Raw genomic sequence first — 22,209 nt, 5'->3', positions numbered from 1 at the left:
GAAGCTGCTGCCCCTGGTCAGAGCCCTGGGCCATGGGGAGAGAAGAGAGATCCTTCAGGACATTGTTCTCCTGACACAACGGGGAGAGCATTTAAAACAAACACTGGTTTGTATGGCGAAACTCCCCCAAGTGCCTCCAGACCCTGCACAATGCAGGCATCTCGGACTTGGCTGAGAGGAGTTTTAAAGAATCGACTTCACAAAATGGTTTTGTTTTGCTCTTGCTGTGGGGGATCAGTAGGAATGCCACAGTGGAACAAAAGGAAGCACTCCTCCAGCCAAACTTTGCTCTCCCAGCCCTGCAAACCCACTCGGGCCAATTCACAGGCAGCAGCAGAACTGAGATAAAATGTTTTAACTCCAGAGATCCCTGAAGCATTGGTCTGTGTGGAGGGCTGGGGAGACAGAAGGTGGGTCACTGGTGAAAGCAGAGGTCCGTGCTCCATCTCAGGTGCTGCAGCTCAAAGTACCACTGAGTGAGCAGGTTCCCAGCAGTGTCACCCCCTCCCACAGCCCATCCCACTGGCTCTGCTGCAGAAACAAGGCAGGGAAAACATCACGAGACCCATCACCAACAGAACCTGCAGCCCAGGTAAATGGGGCACAGCGGGTGTGTCCCAGAGTCACCCCTGATGCACAGGGGATGGGAAGGAACTCAACCCTTCCTCAGTTCCCAGGGGTGAGCTGGAACCTCAGCCCGTGATCTCCTTATCCGTGGATGCACAAAACAAGCTGAGTGTCACATTTTTACTGATAAAGGAACCGAAAGGGAAGGTATAGGCACTGTATCTTCCAGTTACTCATCCTTCCTATAAGAACATAAAAAAAAAAAGACTTTGATTAGGCTCTTCAGCATCTGTGTGTAGTCCTTAATCTTCCCATTCCATTCTTAGGGATTTTCCCTTTACATAACTTTGTATAATGAGGCTCTGAGGAATTAGATCGTTTGTTCACCCTCTACCAATCTTGAATAAGTTTGATTTTTGTTACTTCGAATATTCAGTTACAGAAGATTTGGGGTAAAGTTCAGGCGCTGCCTGAGCGTCATCAGGGAAGACACCAAGTGTGCAGGATTGTGCAAATTGTGATGGTGGCAAAGCCCCAAAGTGACCCAGAGGACAGCAGCTGGAGCCAGGTTCACAAAGAGGAGTACCAATTCTTTCCTTTGCCACTCAGCCGCGTGTGTGGAGATCACAGCAGTAACTCACGGGGTAAAGGAGGCACACGCTTTGAAGCAACTTCAGTAAAGCAGCCGCAGCCCTGCTGAATTCCAGCTCTGTGTGTGTCCGTGTGTGCTGGTGGCCGGTGGCACTGTCCCGTCACTGTCCCCTGCGGGCTGAGCTGCAGCAGCCCTCTGGGGGAGAGGGGAGGCAGAAATCCGTGCCCAAAGGGTCAGCCGCAGAAAGCCAGAAGAGTTCGGAAGGTGTCACTGTAGGTGCTCGGCAGTCAGGGCTGAGGAGGTTTCTCCAGAGCGGTGTCCCCGGGCACAGCCCTGCCCCGAGGGTGCCCCGGCTCGCTGCCGGCCTCACCTGGCCAGGGGCCACGGGACGGAGATCAAACCTCGGCTCTGAGCAGCGCGGAGCCTCTCTGCGCTCCCAGGGCTGTGCTGGGCCCGGTCACCGTGCGGCTGTGCGGGATGTCCCCCGGCTGCGGGCTGGGACTGCGCCGGAGCCGCGCTGGAACGGCGGGACCGCAGCTCCCTCTGCTGCGGGAAACAGCGCGGGCGGTAGTGCTGCCGGCGCCGGATGGCCGTGTGCCCGTGTGCCCGGTGTGCCAGGGACAGGGCCCGGTGTGCCCCGTGTGCCCGTGTGCCCGGTGTGCTCTGTGTGCCCGGTGTGCTCTGTGTGCCCGTGTGCCCGGTGTGCCCCGTGTGCCCGGTGTGCCCGGTGTGCCCGGTGTGCTCTGTGTGCCCGGTGTGCTCTGTGTGCCCCGTGTGCCCGGTGTGCTCTGTGTGCTCTGTGTGCTCTGTGTGCCCGTGTGCCCGGTGTGCCCGTGTGCCCGGTGTGCTCTGTGTGCTCTGTGTGCCCGTGTGCCCGGTGTGCCCGGTGTGCCCCGTGTGCCAGGGACAGGGCTCGGTGTGCCCGGTGTGCTCTATGTGCCCCGTGTGCCCGGTGTGCCAGGGACAGGGCCCCGTGTGCCCCGTGTGCCCGGTGTGCTCTGTGTGCTCTGTGTGCCCGGTGTGCCCGTGTGCCCCGTGTGCCCGGTGTGCTCTGTGTGCTCTGTGTGCCCGGTGTGCCCTGTGTGCTCTGTGTGCTCTGTGTGCTCTGTGTGCCCCGTGTGCTCTGTGTGCCCGGTGTGCCCGGTGTGCCCCGTGTGCCCGGTGTGCTCTGTGTGCTCTGTGTGCTCTGTGTGCCCGGTGTGCTCTGTGTGCTCTGTGTGCTCTGTGTGCTCTGTGTGCTCTGTGTGCTCTGTGTGCCCGTGTGCCCGGTGTGCTCTGTGTGCTCTGCGTGCCCGGTGTGCCCGGTGTGCCCGGTGTGCCCAGTGTGCTCTGTGTGCCCCGTGTGCCCGGTGTGCCCGTGTGCCCGGTGTGCTCTGTGTGCTCTGTGTGCCCCGTGTGCCCGGTGTGCCCGGTGTGCCCAGTGTGCTCTGTGTGCCCCGTGTGCCCGGTGTGCCCGGTGTGCCCCGTGTGCCCGGTGTGGCAGGGGTGGCACTGGGTGAGCTTTAAGATCCCTTCCAACACAAATCATGTTGTGATTCTGATTTAAAAGTCTATAAAGAATCGAGATGTGATTATTAATATTAATATTAATATTAATATTAATATTAATAATAATAATGGACAGAACAAAGTTCTTACTTCTAAAGTTATTTTCCCCTTATGCAAAGGGAAAGAACCTAGTTGAACCTAGTTCTTCTTAAAATTCCCTTTAATGCTTATTTAGGGGCATTAATTTCACCTCCCTGAGGTATCAAAAATAATTTGCACAGTAAATTTCTCCCTTTATATTTCAAGCTCACATCAATGCACTTGTAAGGAATATGTAGGCTTCTGCTTTGGTGTTATCAAACCTTCTTTTTCCTATTTGCTTGTGGATTCTTGCTCTCAGTCGTTGTATGAACTTAATTGTTATAGAAAGAATATTAACTACATGGAATGTTAAATTTACATGTACGGATAAAAATGATTTTATGAGAAACCCCCGTGTGCTTCTTCTAGGCCCTTTCTCTGGGTCCTGTTTTGGACACTGGTGGCATATCTGGAAAAAAATGGGTGCCTAAAACCCGCAGGAGCTGGTCTGTCCTTAGTGCAGTTTGTTTAGCTCAAAGCAGGTTTTTCCCACTGTGTGTATTTATTAACAGTCCTTTAAAGCACCATTAGTCTTTGCTGTGATTGCTGCTCCCCTTCCGTGGCATTCCAGCTGCTGATTCACTGCTAAAGAGCAGGGAAATGTGCAGGGAAATCATGATCAAACACCCGCTCCAGAAAATCCACAGAGGAAATACTTGAACTGAGCAAACACCGAGGAAGAAGGTATTCCACTTCACACTGTGTCAAAATGTCATTCTTATTTCATTATATAAAGCTGAACATGAGAAGTGTGTGGTAAAACGACTGAAACCACTTGCCATTAGCCATGCTGATAACTGCACTAATTCCAGAGGAAGCACTTAAGTAATTCCACGGAGTTTAATAGGCCGGTAATCAGCAGTGATTGCAGCTCAGTCTGCACAGGAGCGCGCCTGAGTTGTTCCTGCGATGAGATCCGTGCAGCACCAGGAGGAGACATCCCGGTGCCCGTCAGTGTGTGGTCGTGACTGAGTTACTGCCTGAGCCGGGGAGTGCAGCCTGGGGCTCTGCTGCCACCACTGCCTGCCTTTGTCCCTGTCCGGCCACCCCCTGCGCCTCCTCTCACTGCTGAACGCGGGTGTGTGCTTTCCCAAACAGCTCCCACCCTTCCAGGTGACAGTCATGTTAGCCATGGCCCTGAATCTGTGTGTGTGGGAAGAGCTGATCGGAGCAGCTCTTTCAGCTCAACTCCTCCTTGTCCTTTTCCAGCCATCCCGAACCTGCAGGCCTTCACAGTGAAGCTCCTTCAGGGAACATCCGTGTTTTACCACTTCATCATGAAAGTGGTTGTGAACTCCATCGTCTCCAGTGGTGGTGTGTCCCAACCTTAGCTGTCATTTCTCCACCCCTTTGAAGGGGTGATTTAAGGCAGAACTTGGCTTATTGGTGCAGGCACGTGAGCAGGAGCTGTGGGTTTTGTGACTCATATATATTTATTTTTCTTTGTGCATGCAGTTATCTTGCACATTCCTGGTGCCAGGCTTTCTGCTCAAAGCAGCTGAGCAAGAACAGAGACACACAGAGTGGATGAGTTGTAGCACCAGTAGAAGTTTAGAGGTCATTAAGGGAGATGAAAAAAAAAAAAAACAAACCAGAAATGCAAATTGGAAAAGGGGTCCCTATTCTGTGCCAGGAGTCCTGGCAGTGCATAAAGACAAGGACAGATGTTGCAATTACCTGATGCTCATGAGCCACGAAACCGGGACAGGAATCCAAACAAAAGGGAAAACGGTTTGTGGTGGGTTTTGTCACATCTGCTCCACTTTCCTGAAAGTCCATTCTCCTGTGTGCCTTCTCCCTCTGCTGGAAGAGAGAACTAACTCCACAGTGCCGGAGCCTGGGAACTGTGCTCCTCATGCACTAAGGAGCTCCACAGGGGTTCAGGCTGCAATTTCATAAGGGAAAATCCTTCTCTATCCCCAATTACAACTTGCTTTGTCCTTAATTTTGGGTGGTTTATTTATTATTTCCTAAATAAATTCAGTTAAGTAGTAAGGATTTCCCTATTTTAGAAAATCTCATGGCCTCTTCGAAATTCTGTTATAATTAGTTCAAGACTATCTCCAACTGTTTTCCTGAGAGGAAACCTTTCCTTGGCTGCAGGAATGTTTGCTCCACTTTCCTGGAATCTTTTAGCAGCGTGATATCTCCTGACAGGATGCAGGTTTTGGAGTGACTGCTCCTGGCTGTAGCAGAGCAAGACACAGGTCTGGGATTTCTGGCATTGCTGCATGTCTTGGGAGCTTTGTCAGAGATTGGGTTCCTTGATTCCAGGGGCTGAACTTTGGCTGCAGGAGTTGTTTTGATGTTCTCAGTCTGCTTTTAGGGACATTATCCTATGTTTGAGGAGGTAAAAATAGAACAAAGGCTGCTCAAGTCGATCCATCAGGAGCGAACAAGGCAGAAGTGCAGCACAGTCCTGTCTCCCCGGCCCTCACTGATCCCAGCTTCTGGCAGAGGTCACTGGATGTGATGGGGATTCATGTTTTCTTTAAGTGTTCTGTTTTAACCTTCGCTGAGGAGTGCGGGGCTGTCCTGAACACAGGAGTCAGCCTCGCTGTCTGAACTCAGGGAAGTTTTACACGGGTGAAAACGAGGAGCCGTGAACTGGGCATTCCTGAACAGTCACAAAAGCAACAAACGAGGTGCGTATGAGCAGAATGAAAGTTCAGATTCTTCAGTGTTGCCACGTGAGACGCTGTAAAGCTTTGATTTTCTTCCTTTGATCATACCAGAACCTCCTCTCACACACTGCAAATTCTTCTGTAATTTTGTCTGAACAATCCCACTTGAAATCCCAACAAGCGCAGATGTTCAGGCAGACTTCAGAGCGAGAATGAATAATGAAAGTTCATTATGTTCTACAATGTCCCATTTAGAGCAGTCAGCTTGTTCTGAGCACCACTTTGAGCCGCAGTGGGCCCTGGGGCTTTCTGAACGGGTTTTGGTACAGGAGACAAGCACGGGTGTTTCTTTCTGCTGTTAGGGACTGCCAGGGAAAGGTTCTGCTCGGGAAGGTGCCCTGAGGTCTCTCTGCATTCAGCAGGAGGGTGTGACTGCCAGAGGTGACAGAAGGTCTTTAAAACCTCTCCTCCAGCGGCCTGCGGTGGAAATGCTGATTTCTGATGGCAGTCTCCCGTTGCGGGGGATTCCAGTGTCTGTCCCCTGGTGGCAGTGCCCTGTGCCCGTGTGCCGCTGGCTGGCCTCACCCTGAGCATCTCAGCTGGGAACAGAGCAGGAAAAACCATCCTCGGGGGGAAAATGACAGCAGGAAGGCAAGAAGAAGTAAAAATCTCCCCCTCTATTGTCCCTACCCTAATCCAAGCCCTCCTCGGGGCGTTGTGGTGATGCACGGAGACTCTCCCTTGCCTGCTCCCGTCCAGCATGTGAGCAGCGAGGAAAGAAGGAAATGTCCACGGGAATGACTTCACTGTTTCCTATCCGTGATGGAAGGACAGTCATTTTATTCTTGAGCTTGGAGAGCGCAGTTTATATAGGCACGGTGGGTTTTCTCCGGAGAACACAGTACATGAGTGAAGGATCTTTCTTGCCGTTTTTCGTAGCTCATTTCGGAGAATGGAATTTTCCTGGCGTGGGTTCAGCCGGGCAGGGAGGTGCAGGGAGCAGGGTGGTGGGGACAGGGCAGTGCAGCACTCCCTCGGTGTGTGCAGGTCCCGGAGTGCAGCCCTCGGGGCACGGGGCATTGCCCAGCCCGGGGATGTCACACGGACACATCTGCGTGTCACACTGACACATCTGCGGCCGCTGACCCCACGGGAGGGAGCCGTGCTCTGCCTGCAGCCCAGGGTTCTGTCAGCCCTGGGCAGCCACACAAGGGGCTGCTCCTTTGCCCTGCACGTGTTCCCTCTGTTCTTCCACCTGCGACTTGTTCTGCAGCTCGCAGTTGTGTTGGGACAACGTGTGCCATTTGCTGTGCCTTTGGGAAGCGGCTGACTCCAGTTTTTTCTGGATTGTGATATAATTTCCGCTGGAATTTGGCTTAGTCATTTTGTTTCCTTTTTCCACTTCAGTGTCTTTTCTCTTAAACGTCTCGCTAACATTTATGGAGACCAATATTGTCTGCAGCGGCTGCAGTGCTGCGCTTGCATTAAGTGCCCGAGGTACCCCACAGGGAGGTGCCGCTCTGATCATGATTTGCTGTGTGATTGAAATCTTTTCAATGGAACATAAGTAGGCATTTAGGATTCCTACTACATCTGTAAGTGGCCTTGGCAATGCTCAGTGCTCAATCCATCCTGTGCTTAAGCAGTTCACAGTTACCATTGTCATGGTGACCTTTGCTGTCATCCTCATTCAAATCTGGCAGGAGATAAAGGGTGGAACAGTTCTGAGAAGCAGAGGAGAATAAAAAAAGCTCATTAGTATTTCACTGAAGAGTGGTGAACGAAATCACAGTTACTCCCATGGATTCTCTTATCAGCAGGCAAAATGGAGTGGAGAGATCCTGGCACCGGCAGACGTTTTCTGGTAGGAAGAATTCAGCAACACCTTCTGTTGGAAGAGATTTGGGGGGTTTAAGAGACGTGTTCTCATTGAACAAGGAGCTGTGCCAAACTTGAGCAGCTCCCAGTTCTCCCAGTGCCTGTTGCTGAAGGTTAGAGATAGCCAGTGAGTGATACCAGAACATTGCCTTAAGATCTTTGTTCCGTTTTAGGTGAAATTGAGGACTGAAGGGAGGCTGGCCATTGTCAAAGAAATGGGAACTTCACTGCCTCAAAACAGGACAGCAGCTGGGACACTCTGAGGGGCTCAAAGACCAGGGATATCTTCACTGTGAAAAGGTTTCTGGCAGGTCTTTCAGAGACAGTGATATATGAGACATTAAAATAATAACAGAATCTGATTCAGGAGCCGGCTCAATTTCAGAACACTGTGCTACTGGATGTTGTCAGGCCCTGGTGGAATGGGCCGGCACAGGAGTGAATAATACAAAATCTGCAATAAAAGCACTGGTAAAATGGCCAGGAAAACAAAATTACTGCACCTTTTCCTATGAAATAAATCTCTTTTCTGTCCCCTAAGGCTTGTTTCCTGCCATTTGTGAGGAAAAAAAGGCCCATTTTGCCATCTAATGCAACTTACTCCAAATGACTTTCAATTTTCTCTAGACTATGAAATTTTTTGCAGATCCTAACAACTTCAGGAGTTCCAGTAGTAAAGGCTTTTGATGGGATGCTGAAAATGGGGTTATCTAACTTAGGCTCAGGGTCCAGCAGTAACCTACTTTTCCAATGCATCTGGCAGCATCTGGGCATGTAATCCTGGGCAAAAAGAGTTCCAGGTGATTAAAAATAATGCCAGCACCCCAGCCCAAAAATAAAGCCATCATTTTGGGCTTGGGTTTAACAGTTTATCTCTGAGGTTAACAACGGTAAACTAAAGAAGGTTGCATATTTGCATTCACTTTTGCACACATAGCAGTGAAGTTAAATTTAGTTTGTAAAAAAAGCCCACAAAAAATTCTATGTAAGCATACAAATCAGGCTGTTTTGTGGAGCTCAGTAAACATAAAGGAAGCAGCATTTTCATCAAAATGAGGAATTGCATCCTAATCACCTCTCAGCAGATACATCTTTCATAAGAACCTGTTCTGCAGAGCAAAGGCTGTGTGAGGGGCTGCTGATCCTCAGCTCTCCCAGCACAATCCAGTTTCTGTCTGCAGGAACCAGGATCATGGGAACCATGCCTGTTAATGTAGGTGGGAAATGCTGGATAAAATAAAATGAAAATGTTGGATAAAATAAATGTTGGATAAAAAAACCCACACATGGTGTGGTGAGGAGCACAGCCCAGTCTGCTCCCAGGACAGCTGCTGCTCCCTGCCTCTGCAATCTGCAGGGCAGAAGCCCTTGGGCCCCTCTTTGTGCCCAAATAATGCTCCCATGAGGGGCCTGGGGTCCCTTGGAGGAGCTGGGTGTGCCCAGAGGTCCCCACTGATGGCTGTTTTACCAGCAGTGACACTGATGGAGCCTCCACTGTCCTGTGAACACAAAGTCCAGTTTGTCATCAGCCCCGGGGAACGAGATAAACACATGAATTGAAAAGATTCAGTGTCTGAAAACACTTGGGCTTCTTCTCAAGCGTTAATTACTTCTTTTATCTTTCTCTGAAACCTTCATCTCTGAGGCAGTGAGCCATGGTTTCCACGCAGGCAGAAGAAGAAAGATGTTTGTGGCAAGGCTTTCCATAGTCCCTGGTACCCTGCTGACACACTGTGGCCAGCCTGTGGTGGCACTGAGCCTGGCTTCTGCAGCCTCTGTCACAGTCTGACTCCCAGGAACCGCAGAGCAGAGGCTGCAACTGTCCCTGCACTTGAAAGGCTGTTTGCTAAGTGTGATTTTATGGTGTTTGGGAGGTTTTCCCTCACAGTCTCATTAAAATATTCATGAGTTCTTTCTCTTGACTGGAATCATTAATAAGCGCTTGATGTCCGTGGCGTAGCTCTGCACTTCCTTTCTGGATGGATCTTTCAATATTCCACGTTCCCAGTCTGAAACCTCCTAACCAGGGTACAGCCCCAGGGCAGAGCTTTGCCTCATCCCCTGAGCATCCCTTCCTCAGGGGCGTGGGCTCTGCACCCTGCAGATGGAGACTGACCCTGCCAGGGCTCTTCCAAGGCACAGATTCCCAGGAATTACAGCTGCAGGCAGCCCTGGAGCCTCTCCAGCAGTGCAGGGTGTAGGTAACAGCAGTGCTAACCAGCCCTGGTCTTACACAAGTTCCTGGTCCTCTAGAGGCAGAATTTGGTTCCAGAGCTTCCAACCTGTCATTAAAACTCGATTTGATCCCAGCTCCTGGGGCTGAATTTCCCAGTCTGCTCCCTCTGCCTTCCCTGGAGCCGAGTGGGAGAGAAGGTGATGGGGAAGTAGAGATGGAGCAGTGAAGGGCTGAGACCACCCACAGCTGAGCTCTTGGGAATACACTGCAGGCAGGGAAACGTGCAGTTTTACACAGGATTCTTGCAGCCATTAATTTTATCCTTATTGGAGAAAGTTCCATCTACACAGCTGATTTTCTGCTACTTCCAGATGAGGTCACAGCTGGGTCACTCCAAGCATCTGCCATCTTCTTTTTCTATTCCCTCCCTTCAGAAAGGGCTAACAGTTTCTTCAGCAGTTTGGATTCTACGTTTTACCCCCCTGTGCAGTTTCCCACAGTGCTGTGGTGTTCCAGACAGCACAACTTTGGCTTTTTCTCCAACATGCCACAGACATTCCAAAGCAGGAGTGGTTCCTGAGCAGTGTGGCGTGGCTGGGTTTGCTCGGTGTGGGTGTCACCTCACTGACACACGGGGTTACAGGTGTCCTACTGTCCTACAGCCACACAGCAAACCCAGAATCACTCACTGCTGCTGCTCCAAGAGTTCCACTCGCAGCCTGCTGGGCTCTGTGTGAAGTGAGGCCAGAGGGGAGGTCTCATCTCAATGGATCTTCTCCTTGGGGCCATTCCTGAGCGAGGAGAATTCCCAGCGGGATAAGGAATAAATCCGTGTGCAGTGAAGGACAGTTGTGGTGCTGGGACGTCCCAGCATGCAGGGCTGATGGCAGGGGAGGGAGGAACAGGCACTGAGCCATCTCCAGCTCCCTGCCTGCCAAGGACACCCACTCCAGTGGGTGTCCCCCTCCTCCTGTCCCCAGGCCTCTGCACCGTCATTACCTGGGCCTTTTGGGCACATCTGTGTTACTCGTTCCAGCCCTGTTTCCTTAGAAAATTCGGGACTGGGGGCAGTGATAACTGGAGGAAATCACCACCGTATTGTAGTTATGATAAAAGCTGCCACAAAGAGTGGCAAGGTGCAGTGCAGATCATAAATACACTGTGTGAGGAGACACTGTGTGTCTCTGTTTTATCTTGGGCAGGGTAAGTCACCTGCCTTGAATGGGCAAGGCAATAAAAAGTGACTTTTTTCCCAAGAACACTGATGGACATTTCCTTCCAAACACAAACAGGAGGCAAAGAGAGCCCAGGGGACTGGCGGTGCTGGGGACACAGAGCCCAGGGGACTGGCGGTGCTGGGGACACACAGCCCAGGGGACTGGCGGTGCTGGGGACACTGAGCCTGTGGGACTGGCAGTGCTGGGGACACACAGCCCAGGGGACTGGCAGTGCTGGGGACACTGAGCCTGTGGCACTGGCGGTGCTGGGGACACTGAGCCCAGGGGACTGACAGTCTGGGGACACTGAGCCCAGGGGACTGGCAGTGCTGGGGACACTGAGCCCAGGGGACTGGCAGTGCTGGGGACACTGAGCCCGTGGCACTGGCGGTGCTGGGGACACTGAGCCTAGGGGACTGGCGGTGCTGGGGACACTGAGGCCGTGGCACTGGCGGTGCTGGGGACACTGAGCCCAGGGGACTGGCAGTCTGGGGACACTGAGCCCAGGGGACTGGCGGTGCTGGGGACACAGAGCCCGTGTGCCCGTGGCAGTGCTGGGGACACAGCCCGTGGGACTGACAGTCTGGGGACACTGAGCCCGTGGCACTGGCAGTCTGGGGACACTGAGCCCGTGGCACTGGCAGTCTGGGGACACAGCCCGTCCTGCAGCCCCCGAGCCCAGGCAATGCGAGCCCCGCAGCCCGTGTGCGAGCCCAGGAGCAGCTCGGGGCTCGGGGAATGACATCCTCGGCTGACATCAGCTCGCGGTGTTTGCATTGGATTCCGGGGCCGGCTCGGAGGTGTGGCTTGGCGGGGACCCTGCCGCGGGCTGCCCGTGCAGCGGGGAGCGAGCCGGGGCTGGCAGCATCCTCCCTCCGTGTCCGTCTGCCCCGGCTCCTCCCTGCTGCAGCCTCCTGCGAGCCGAGCGCAGCCCCCGAGCGGGGCACTGCCCGCCTCAGGGGAACGGCCTGGGGACACCTCGGCACCCCCGGGTCACCGTCTGCCTGCACGGGAACCGGTCTGAAGAATTCCATTTTTTTTTTTCCAGCACTTTGGCTACTTCATTGTTGCCTGGCTTTTTGAGAGCGTGAGTTCTGGTCATTAGGGGTGCTGCCACCTGAATATTTCTTCATCAGATGCCACAAAAGAGAGTCTAGGAAAACAAAGAAACTTGGGATGTGGAGCTGACAGTTCTGGTTTCAGCTGGTGAAAACTTGCAGAATCAGTGAGAAGGCAAAGGAAAAAAAAATGCCCAGGACAATGTCGGTAACTCCTGGTAATTTGTCACTCAATGGGACGAGCTTCTTCACTGAGAATCACAGCCTCATGGACAAACCCAGTGAGCAGAGAACTTGGAACGCCTTTCTGTTCTGCTTGACTTTTGCCATTGCACTCCCAGCCCTTCTGGGCAGCATTTATTCACTAGTTTCCCTGCTGAAACTGCAGAACAAAACCACGCTTTCCACGATCGTGACCTCTTTGGCAGCAGACGATCTGATCAGCATCGTGCCAGTGATTATTTTCATGTTCACGCAGTGGTCCGGCGAAGTCCTCCCCCAACCTCTGTGCACCACCTCAGCGTTTATCTATTTATTCCAGGGCGTTTCTAGCAACCTGAAAGGGTCTCTTATAGTTTCTTACAACTTCTACGCCCTCGGCACGGCCGGGGCTCCGAGGCGCAGCTCCTCCCGGCGCCGTGCGAGCTGGCTGTGGGCAGTCCCGGCCGTGTGGACCGTCAGCCTGCTGCTGTGCCTTTTGCCCCTCTGCGGCTGGGGCAGGTACGCGCCCACGCCCTGGGGCTGCTTCGCCGGCGGCTCCTACATCGTGCTGCTGTCGGCTGTGTACTGGCTGTGCTTCTCCCTGCTGGCGGCGCTGGCCGTGCGCCTGTCGCCGCGGCTGCTGTGCTCAGGTGAGCCGCGCCCCGAGCACCTGCGGGGCCCCGCAGCCCGCAGCCGGCAGCTCGCTGTCCCTCGGCCACCGCTGCTGCTGCTGCCCGCCGCCCCGGAGCCTGATCAGGACACCCATGGGGGATTGGGCAGGGGCCCGGCCGAGAGGAGCAGGAGCTGCACGGTGGGCTTGGCCCAGAAACGCTTCTCGCTGATCCTGGCGCTGAGCAAAGGCCTCCTCTGGCTCCCAATGATGGTAAATTCTCCGCTGGCTTCGCTTTCCCATGCTCGCTCACATTTCAGTGGGGTGTCACCCGTGGGCCGTGGATTGAGGCAGATGGACAGTGGCCACTGCAGTTGTTCCTCGGTGTGTAGGTGTGCCAGCAGAAGGCCTCTCCAGCGGGTCTGTGGCACTGCAGGAGTTTAACTGGCGCCCAGTGGCTGTGGCAGAGCCTGGTTCATCTCTCTGACACTCTCATCACATCATTCATGCCACGTGGATACCTGGGGCAGTGAGGTCCCCCTTTGGGACTGCCAGCTGTGGGACAGGGTGTGCTCAGCATTCTGGGGCTGGGAACTGAGCTAAGGGCCCCTCTGTCCTGTCCTCTGAGACACATCTTTTGGGTTAAAAAACAGGAGTTTGGCAGAAAAATGCAGTTTGGTTGTACCTTTGTAAACACTGTAGAGCTGGGAAAGGAGGGAGTGCTCTGTGTGTGTGTGTGTGTGTGTGTTTGGGACCAGGAACCTGGGAAAGGGATCTGTGGGAACTGGAGCACTTACCCCTGCCCTCGGGTGTGTGAGGCTGGTTCCACACGGGACTGGCTGGCACTGGGAGCTGTTCAGTGCTGCTCAGTGTCTATATTTAGCCTCAGTGAGGGCTTTTCTGAGAAATGTAGCATGAGAGGAGAGCAGTCAGCATGTTTCCTCTGCTGTCTGTCAGAGGCACAACTGTTGTCCTCAGCAAACACTAATGACAATCCGTGTCTTGCAGTGGTGGCATATTTATAGTGACATGTTCTCTTTGTTCCTGGAAGCATCTCATGTGCCCAGAGTGATTTCAATTTCAAAATGCTCTGCCTTTCAGACACAGCTGGCTGTCCAGTACATCACTGGGCTGCAGAGCCCTTCGTTTGAGACCCTGAGCTTCCTGCTGACCCTGCTGGCTGCCACTGTCACCCCGCTGTTTGTCCTGTCCCAGCACTGGCTCCACCTGCCCTGCGGCTGCATCATCAATTGCAGGAGGAGCTCCTATGCAGTGTCTTCACAAGATGCCAAAGGTAAGGGTGGAAGGGTTGCCTTGGTGCAGCAGAAGTTGCCAGACCTTCCCTGGTCACCTTCTTGGCATCTTCTAGAGCTCTGTTTTATCTTGGGCTTTATGCAAAAATAGCTGGAGGAACAGAGTGGGTCAGGTGGAAGGGACTCACAGGGATCATCTGGTCTCAACTGCAAATGTTAAAGGCTAAATATTTCTGAGATGTGGGAGTTATTTCCCATTCTCTGGAGTGAAAATCCTCTACCATCAGTGGATGAATCCTGCCATTCCCTGCTTGTTCTGGGAGAAAGAACTGCTGAATCTTAGAGAAAAGCCATCCTCAGTGCATGGCTTTCAGTTGCTTTAAACACATTATCCAGGTGCAGAATGGCCTGTGCTGCCCTTTCAGCCACTTTCCCAGAGAGAACCACTGCAGTTCATCTAGAAGGCAGTTCCTTCTCAGAAGTCTTTCTTCTCAACAATTCATTTTTTTTTATGATAAAAAAATAATTTTTTTGCCTATTTCCAACAGGAGCTGGATAACTTATTCCACGTTTTAGCACATCATTTGCATTGCGTTTGTAGTCTCATTTTTGTTTTTGGTCTCAGCTCCTAACACAGTTTCTTTCCTTCCTGCTCAGCCAAGCGTGGCGGTTTGGAGTTCAGCCTGTCCTTCCAGCGAGGCTGCGGAATGTTCAGGATACCCAGGGAGAACCCTCCCCAGCCCAGCAGCGATGGTCAGTCCACTTCCCACCACAGCCTGCTGAGCCCTGACTGCCAGGAGCCTGCCAGGGGCACTGCCACCGGGGCGCTGCCCGCGGCACCGGGACACGGCTGCTGGGACACCCCTGGGGACACTGCCACAGGGCCCCCTGCCGCTGGGCCACAGGGCACAGGGTGTGACACACAGGCCTTCTCTGGGGGACCAGAGTGGAGGCTGTTCCACCAGGAGAGCCGCACGCCAGAGCTGTCAGACTGGGAGTGGTGCCGGAGCAAATCCGAGAGGAACCCTCGGCAGGTAAAGGAGGAGTTGATTCTTCTCATGATAAGAACAGTTTTCTTATGGAATAGGAATGGTTTATGAAATAGGAATGGTTTTTAGTGACATTGAGACTTCTATCAGTCCTGTTTTTCAGTAAAACTCACACACAGCATTGTATAAAGTTCAGTAACCACAGACTGGTTACTGTTTGCAGGGGCTGACCCTGCAATGATTTCTCACTTGTCTTCCTAATCACTGGGTGTCCTTATGTGCACACCTGCATGATTTGTATATGGTAAGAAGTAAGTATGAATTAAGTTACTTTATTTTAATGACTAGGAAGTTTCTCTCCAAAAGATGACATTTTCCAGGGAATGCCACTGTGGAATTCAGTGGCCCTTGGGCATTCCAGTGGCTGGGAGTGGGGTAAGAGTCTCCATGAAGTCTGTGAGACAGGAGCTCAGCAAGGCTTCAGGTTGGAAGGGATCTCTGGAAGTCACCTAATCCAACCCTCTGCTCCAAGCAGGGTGACTTCAGAGCCAGATCAGCTTGTGCTCAGCCTTTGCACACACACAGGAGATGGAAAACATGCATTTTGTATTAAAATACGGGAATCTCTCTCCAGCTGATAAACACAAGTTTATCATCTGAGTCACAGTAGCAATTTGGCTGATATTTCAAATATGACTGATCATCCCTTTCATAAAAAACCAATGCTCACTCTGTTGCAGTGTGCAGAGATGAATTCCTGCATTTAGGGGCAAGAGGAAGTGATGAGTCAGCCTGGTTTTCATCTGCCAGTTCTTGCCAAGGCCTCGTGTGCCACATACAGCTGGGTTAATAAAACCACTGTATCAGGTTCATAACTGTGGCTCTCCTTGCAGGAGTTTCCAGATGATGTTTAAAAACAAAAAATCCTTCCCCCATGTCCCCTGGTGCCAGTTCGGCTGCAGCCCCAGGACTGCAGGTATGAGCAGCTCTTTGTGAGAGCTGGCAGGGACTGCCTGGGGTGTTTTATGTGCCCTGGGGCCTGGGATGACACTTTTGGACATATTCTGCCCTTCTTGCATTGCAAAGGATCAGAACTCATCCACTTGTGACACCTTCCCAGGTATAACCCAGAGCCAGGCACCAAAGCTCCTGTGGGGTACAAGGTCCAGGCTTTGGAGTCCCAGCTCTGCCTGTTCTGACATTCAGCAGACATTTGCTGACATTTGCTTTGCAGCTGGGAAAGGGCAGAGTGTGAAACCTCGGCAAGCTTTGCTAAAGTAACATCAGTGCATTGCTCAGGTTTATGTTGGATGAAAGATCAGTTTGGGGCCACACATTAATAAGCTGAAAACCATCTCCTGTATTCATCCTGTCTGAAGTCCCAAAGTCCAAGAGAAGTCACTCTGTTCTCATCCCTCTGCATCTCCCACGTGTGTTAAAGAGAAGACTCCCCCTGGCATTGATTGGCCACATCCTTCTGCAGGAAATACTGGGGTTCCTCTGAGAGCCCACAGGTACAGGGGCCCTTACTGGAGTGCTGCTGATTTCTCTTCAGGAGGAGAAGCTGTAGGAACTGGCAGTAGGAGGGAGAGCAGCCCTGATCACTGTGGGATCAGTGGGTTTGACTGAGCTGTGTGAAGAGCAGGGTGCCAGACAGGGCTCAGGACGCCTTTGGTTTCCTCTGGAAGCTGTGGGCTTGCAGAGTGGCACTTCCTTGGGGTGGCAGTAAGGACTGTGGAGCTGCTGGTCTCTTCACTGCCTGCTCTGTGAGTAGAGTTGCTCCATCAAAGTGTTTTCTCTGGAATAAAAGTGGCGTGAGAGAATGAGGCGCCAGGGTTTATTGAACACATGACAGGATGGCTGTAATGGAGAGGGAGAGAGAAAATTGTACTTGTCACTGCCAACTCCTGCTCGGCTGCATTTTTGAAAAATACCTTTAACATCTCACAAAATACCCGTATATCTCCCTTCCTAAAGAGACTGAGTGTAAATATATCCTGTCTTATTTTGTCTATGCTTCAGTGCCCTCAGGCAACAGAAATCTCCGAGGCTGGCAGTTTGTTCCAGGCTTGCTGATTATTTTTTTCTGCCCCATCTGTGGGTTGCCTCAAGGAAGCTCTTTGAAGAGACTCTGCACAGGACCTATTTGTGTGCCCTGCAAGGAGAGAGAGGGGGAGGCTGTGCAAGTGACCTCACTGAGGCAGCACTATTTTAACGGGAGAAACACTCAGCATCTCACTGGCTGCAGGGAAGCTGTGAACATTCCCTGAAGCACCAGCCCAGCACAGAAGCTGAGTTAGGGATGGCCTTGGAGGTTCTCACTGCTCCCACTGGCTGTGGGAACCTGCACCACTGCTCCCCTGCTGATGTGCTGAGCTCTTCCCACCGGGGCTCTCTCTGCCCAGGTGGATGGAGCTGCTTCCCGATTTCCAAAGAGTGGCTGGAAAATCGATGTAACGTTTCATCTTCCTCTCCTCGCTTTGCTCCCACAGGCATGTGCATCTGTGTGATGCTTGCTGGCTCCCTGCTGCAGCTCTGCTGCCCTTGGCTCTCTCTGGAACTGCAGAGCAACACTGAGGGTAGAAACATTTGCCCAGGAGCTGTATCCAGCTCCTACAGCCCTTCCCTCCAGGGTGTCCTCCCCTTGGATGCTCTGTTGCACCTCCTGGTACCGACTGATACAAATCCAGGTCTGTCTGCACTGGCAAGGGCTGGGCTCAGGCCATCTGAGCTGAGCTTGTCTCTTCCTGCCATCCCCTTGGCTCTGCATGTACTGCAGTCAGCCTCAGAAAAGGCAGATCATCGCAGTAATTAATTTCACTGCAGATAATTTGCATATCTAGGGAAGTAGAAGACTAAGCCTCTATTTTAAAACAAACAGAAAACTCACTGTCTCTGGAAAGAAAAAAGCTGGGATCCTTACTGGAAATATTCTAAAAATAGCACTTTTCATCTCAAGCTGTGTTTGACCAAAGTAATTAAGAATGCAAACTCCTCAGAGCTGTTTTAGATTGCTGGTTTTCTGTTTGGGAAGGGCCCAGTGGGGGCAACACAGACATGGCACAAGCTGTGTGTGCTCTCGGTGCTGCCCCTGTGCAGAGACTGTCCCAGCAGGAGGAGGAGCAGAGTCCATCCCTCTGGGATCCACTGGGACACTGCTGGCACACTGCTGGCACACTGCTGACCTGTCCCAGCAGGAGGAGAGCAGAGTCCATCCCTCTGGGATTCACTGGGACACTGCTGGCACACTGCTGGACTGTCCCAGCAGGAGGAGAAGCAGACTCCATCCCTCTGGGATTCACTGGGACACTCCTGGCACACTGTGGCCTGTCCCAGCAGGAGGAGCAGAGTCCATCCCTCTGGGATTCACTGGGACACTGCTGGCACACTGTGCCCTGTCCCAGCAGGAGGAGCAGAGTCCATCCCTCTGGGATTCACTGGGACACTGCTGGCACACTGTGCCCTGTCCCAGCAGCAGGAGCAGAGTCCATCCCTCTGGGATTCACTGGGACACTGCTGGCACACTGTGCCCTGTCCCAGCAGGAGGAGCAGAGTCCATCCCTCTGGGATTCACTGGGACACTGCTGGCACACTGTGCCCTGTCCCAGCAGGAGGAGCAGAGTCCATCCCTCTGGGATTCACTGGGACACTGCTGGCACACTGTGCCCTGTCCCAGCAGGAGGAGCAGAGTCTGTCCCTCTGGGATTCACTGGGACACTGCTGGCACACTGTGCCCTGTCCCAGCAGCAGGAGCAGAGTCTGTCCCTCTGGGATTCACTGGGACACTGCTGGCACACTGTGCCCTGTCCCAGCAGGAGGAGCAGAGTCTGTCCCTCTGGGATTCACTGGGACACTGCTGGCACACTGTGCCCTGTCCCAGCAGGAGGAGCAGAGTCTGTCCCTCTGGGATTCACTGGGACACTGCTGGCACACTGTGCCCTGTCCCAGCAGCAGGAGCAGAGTCCATCCCTCTGGGATTCACTGGGACACTGCTGGCACACTGTGCCCTGTCCCAGCAGGAGGAGCAGAGTCTGTCCCTCTGGGATTCACTGGGACACTGCTGGCACACTGTGCCCTGTCCCAGCAGGAGGAGCAGAGTCTGTCCCTCTGGGATTCACTGGGACACTGCTGGCACACTGTGCCCTGTCCCAGCAGCAGGAGCAGAGTCCATCCCTCTGGGATTCACTGGGACACTGCTGGCACACTGTGCCCTGTCCCAGCAGGAGGAGCAGAGTCTGTCCCTCTGGGATTCACTGGGACACTGCTGGCACACTGTGCCCTGTCCCAGCAGCAGGAGCAGAGTCCATCCCTCTGGGATTCACTGGGACACTGCTGGCACACTGTGCCCTGTCCCAGCAGGAGGAGCAGAGTCTGTCCCTCTGGGATTCACTGGGACACTGCTGGCACACTGTGCCCTGTCCCAGCAGGAGGAGAAGCAGACTCCATCCCTCTGGGATTCACTGGGACACTGCTGGCACACTGCTGGACTGTCTCAGTGGAACCAGCAGTTGTGAGGAACAGTCTACAGAGTGCCTTGTGTTTGAGACTGTCACCAGACACTGCAGAACCAGCTGGGATGTGTCCCAGTGTCCCACTCAGCCCCCAGCCACTGCTCTGACCAATTCCAAGCAGAAATCTGTCTGTCAGAGCCTGTTCCAGCTGCTGTGGGACCCCTACATCCCTATGGACAACATCCTCCCTGGTGGATGCTGCCCAGACCCTGCTCGGGCAGAGGGAACAGGACAGGGAACCCGGTCCTGACCCACAGGGATGGTGGGGAAGGTTCTGCCTCGTGGCAACCACAGCTGCTTCCTGTCTTCTGTGAGCCCTGGAAGGTGGATGTCGAATTAAATAATGAGGGGGTTTGCCTGATCCATTCTGCAGAGGTTTCTCTGCTCAGAATGCATCAGCACAGGGTAAGGAATTTGTGATTTATTTCACTGGGATTTTTTATCTTTGCTGGTACATGGAGCTCTGTGGTGAAATCCCTGTCCCAGATTCCAAGAGGCAGAACATCCTCCAGGCACTGTGGGATGCCCTGAGGTGGGGAATGCTCTCCACAAACAGTGGAACTTAGAGAGGGAAAGGCCAGGAGCTGAAGGCAAAGAGCTGAAATGCAGGGAACCCCTTTTTTTTGTGGGAATGGGAGGCAAAATACTTCACAGGATGTACCAGTAGTGTCTGGTTTGCTGGTGGATTCCTATTTATTGCCATGGCTGTGTCATGAGAAGCAAAAATGGGTATTTAGTAATGGTATCAAGGACAAGATAAAGGTAATTTTCTGTTCTCATTAATAATAATTTATACTGAAAGTAATTCCAGTAATAATCAGTGTGACCTGGCTGTACCTAAACCCAGGGTAAATGCATTTATCCCTCCCTTGGGCCTCACAACCATGAGTTTAGTCCCAGCATTTGTATCCACAGTGCTCCCCAGAGCACTGCATTGTCATTTGCAGGGACAAATGGATTCTGTACTTTAGAAACAGGTAGAAGTGTCTGGAATTGAACATTTCCACTGGAACTGCTCCAGTGGGAAATGACAGCATTCAGTGTCTCCCCGGTTAGTGACTGGGCAGTGACATAGGAGACTTGATGGATCTTTTTCACTTTAACAGTAAATAGTGATTTCTCAAGGGAAAACTTGAGAAGACTTTCAGGAAGAGGCACTAAGTGACTGGGAAATGTCTCATTCTCCAGACCTGCAGCGTTCATTCCAGCAGGTGGAGATGGCTTATTCTCCCTCCAGGTGCCTCACGTTCAGCCTGACAAATCAACGAGTTTGATTAAACAGGACATAATCTTGCTCTGAAGGAACCAGCTTTTATTTAAACTCCATTTTTCATATTCTATAGATCTCACAGTGAGTTGCAGTCACTTGGGACTTCATACACTTCACACACACAAACCCTTCTTGCCGCCCTTTCAAGCCGTGACCACCGAGTGTCTGAAGTTGTGCGAGGAGCAGCCAGAGGAGCTGTCAGAGCACTCCCGGCGGGTTGGGGAGGGTTTTTTGGCAGTGCCCAGCACTAACACGCTGTGTTGTTCCCTGCAGCGAGCGGCCCTGGCCGTGCCCCTGTGCGCCTTCCAGGGCACCGTGTCCCTGCAGGCGCCCTCCGGAAAAACGCTCTCCTTGTCCACCTACGAGGTGAGCTCCGAGGGCCACAAAATAACCCCCGCCGCCAAGAAAATCGAGGTGTACCGCTCCAAAAGCGTGGGGCACGAGCCTGGCCCGGGCCAGCCTCGGGACGCGTTTGGTGACACCAGCGTGAAGATTCACTTGGAGGTGCTGGAGATCTGCGCCGCCGAGGAGGCGCTGGACACCGTGTCCATCATCAGCAGCATCAGCCAGTCCTCGGCGCAGGCACGCTCCCCGTCCCTGCGCTTCTCCCGCAAGGAGAACAGGTTCGTGTGCTGCGAGCTGGGGGAAAGCGCCTCCTACTCGCTGCTCATCCCCTCGCACGGCGGAGACGTGAGCATCTCCATCCCCGACACGGTGGAGGCTCACCGGCGGAACAGCCAACAGCAGCGCCCGGCCAGGGCTGGGCACCAGGAGGAGATCCAGCTGCTGAACCAAGCCTACAGAGAGCGGGAGGAGCAGGGCAGCAGCGGCTAGAGGCGCTCAGTGTCCAGGACAGACCGTGCTGCCCTCGGCCCGCCTTACCCGAGCGAGTACCAGCTGCTTTTCTCCTGTCACACCAGTTTCCTTTGGGTGCCCTGTTCAACCAAACTGTTAATGCTGTATCAAGGGGATAACAAACACTCAAGTGCTTTACGGCTTTCCATAGTGGATTTTAAGTTATTTATTTATACACCTATCTATTCGAGGAACGCGCGTGTCTAAAGGGAATCAAATGAAGTGTCCCAGGGCAGCTCCGGTGCTGGTTGGCACGGGGTGATGTGCCTGCAGAACTGAGGAGAGGGAGCAGCTCCGCAGGCGGGAGGGCACTGCACGTTTGGTTCACTGCCAGTCCTGGCAACCTCTAAATCCACATAATACTAGAAACACTTCCGTAACACCTGGACATCACTTCAAGCTCACTGGCTGCTCTTTTTTTTTTTTTTTTACGGATTAAATATTTTGTTGTTGATTAGGCCTGAAAGCATACGCAGATCAAGCATTACGAAAACGATAGAATGTCCAAGTTCTGCAAAACACCGACCGCTCGGGGACTCGAACCCGGGCCCACAGTTCGGTCGGTGTGAAGACTCGAACCCGCGGCCCCGGTCGGTGTGGGGACTCGAACCCGGGCCCCTGAGGCCGGTCGGTGTGAGGACTCGAACTCTCCGGACAGGTCGGTGTGGGGACTCGAACCCGGAGCTAGAGACCGGTCAGTGTGGGGACTCGAACCTGGGCCCAGAGGCCGGTCGGTGTGAGGACTCGAACCCGGGCCCCGGGCGGTGTGAGGACTCGAA

General features: G+C 53.1%; 1 protein-coding gene across 1 annotated transcript; it reads left to right on the top strand.

The window, feature by feature from the left end:
- Positions 1 to 11,931: 11,931 nt before the first annotated feature.
- GPR149 (G protein-coupled receptor 149) lies at positions 11,932 to 21,409 on the top strand. The gene is made up of 4 exons (XM_066326463.1): positions 11,932 to 12,825; positions 13,654 to 13,846; positions 14,463 to 14,839; positions 20,849 to 21,409. The coding sequence occupies exons 1-4, from the start codon at positions 11,932 to 11,934 to the stop codon at positions 21,407 to 21,409; spliced, it is 2,025 nt and encodes a 674-aa protein (XP_066182560.1).
- The last annotated feature ends 800 nt before the right edge of the window (positions 21,410 to 22,209 follow it).

This window comes from Sylvia atricapilla, chromosome 10, assembly GCF_009819655.1.
Source record: "Sylvia atricapilla isolate bSylAtr1 chromosome 10, bSylAtr1.pri, whole genome shotgun sequence".
Lineage (NCBI taxonomy): Eukaryota > Metazoa > Chordata > Aves > Passeriformes > Sylviidae > Sylvia > Sylvia atricapilla.
The sequence above is the reverse complement of the archived record's forward strand: the minus strand, read 5'-3'. Positions and strand labels throughout refer to the sequence as shown.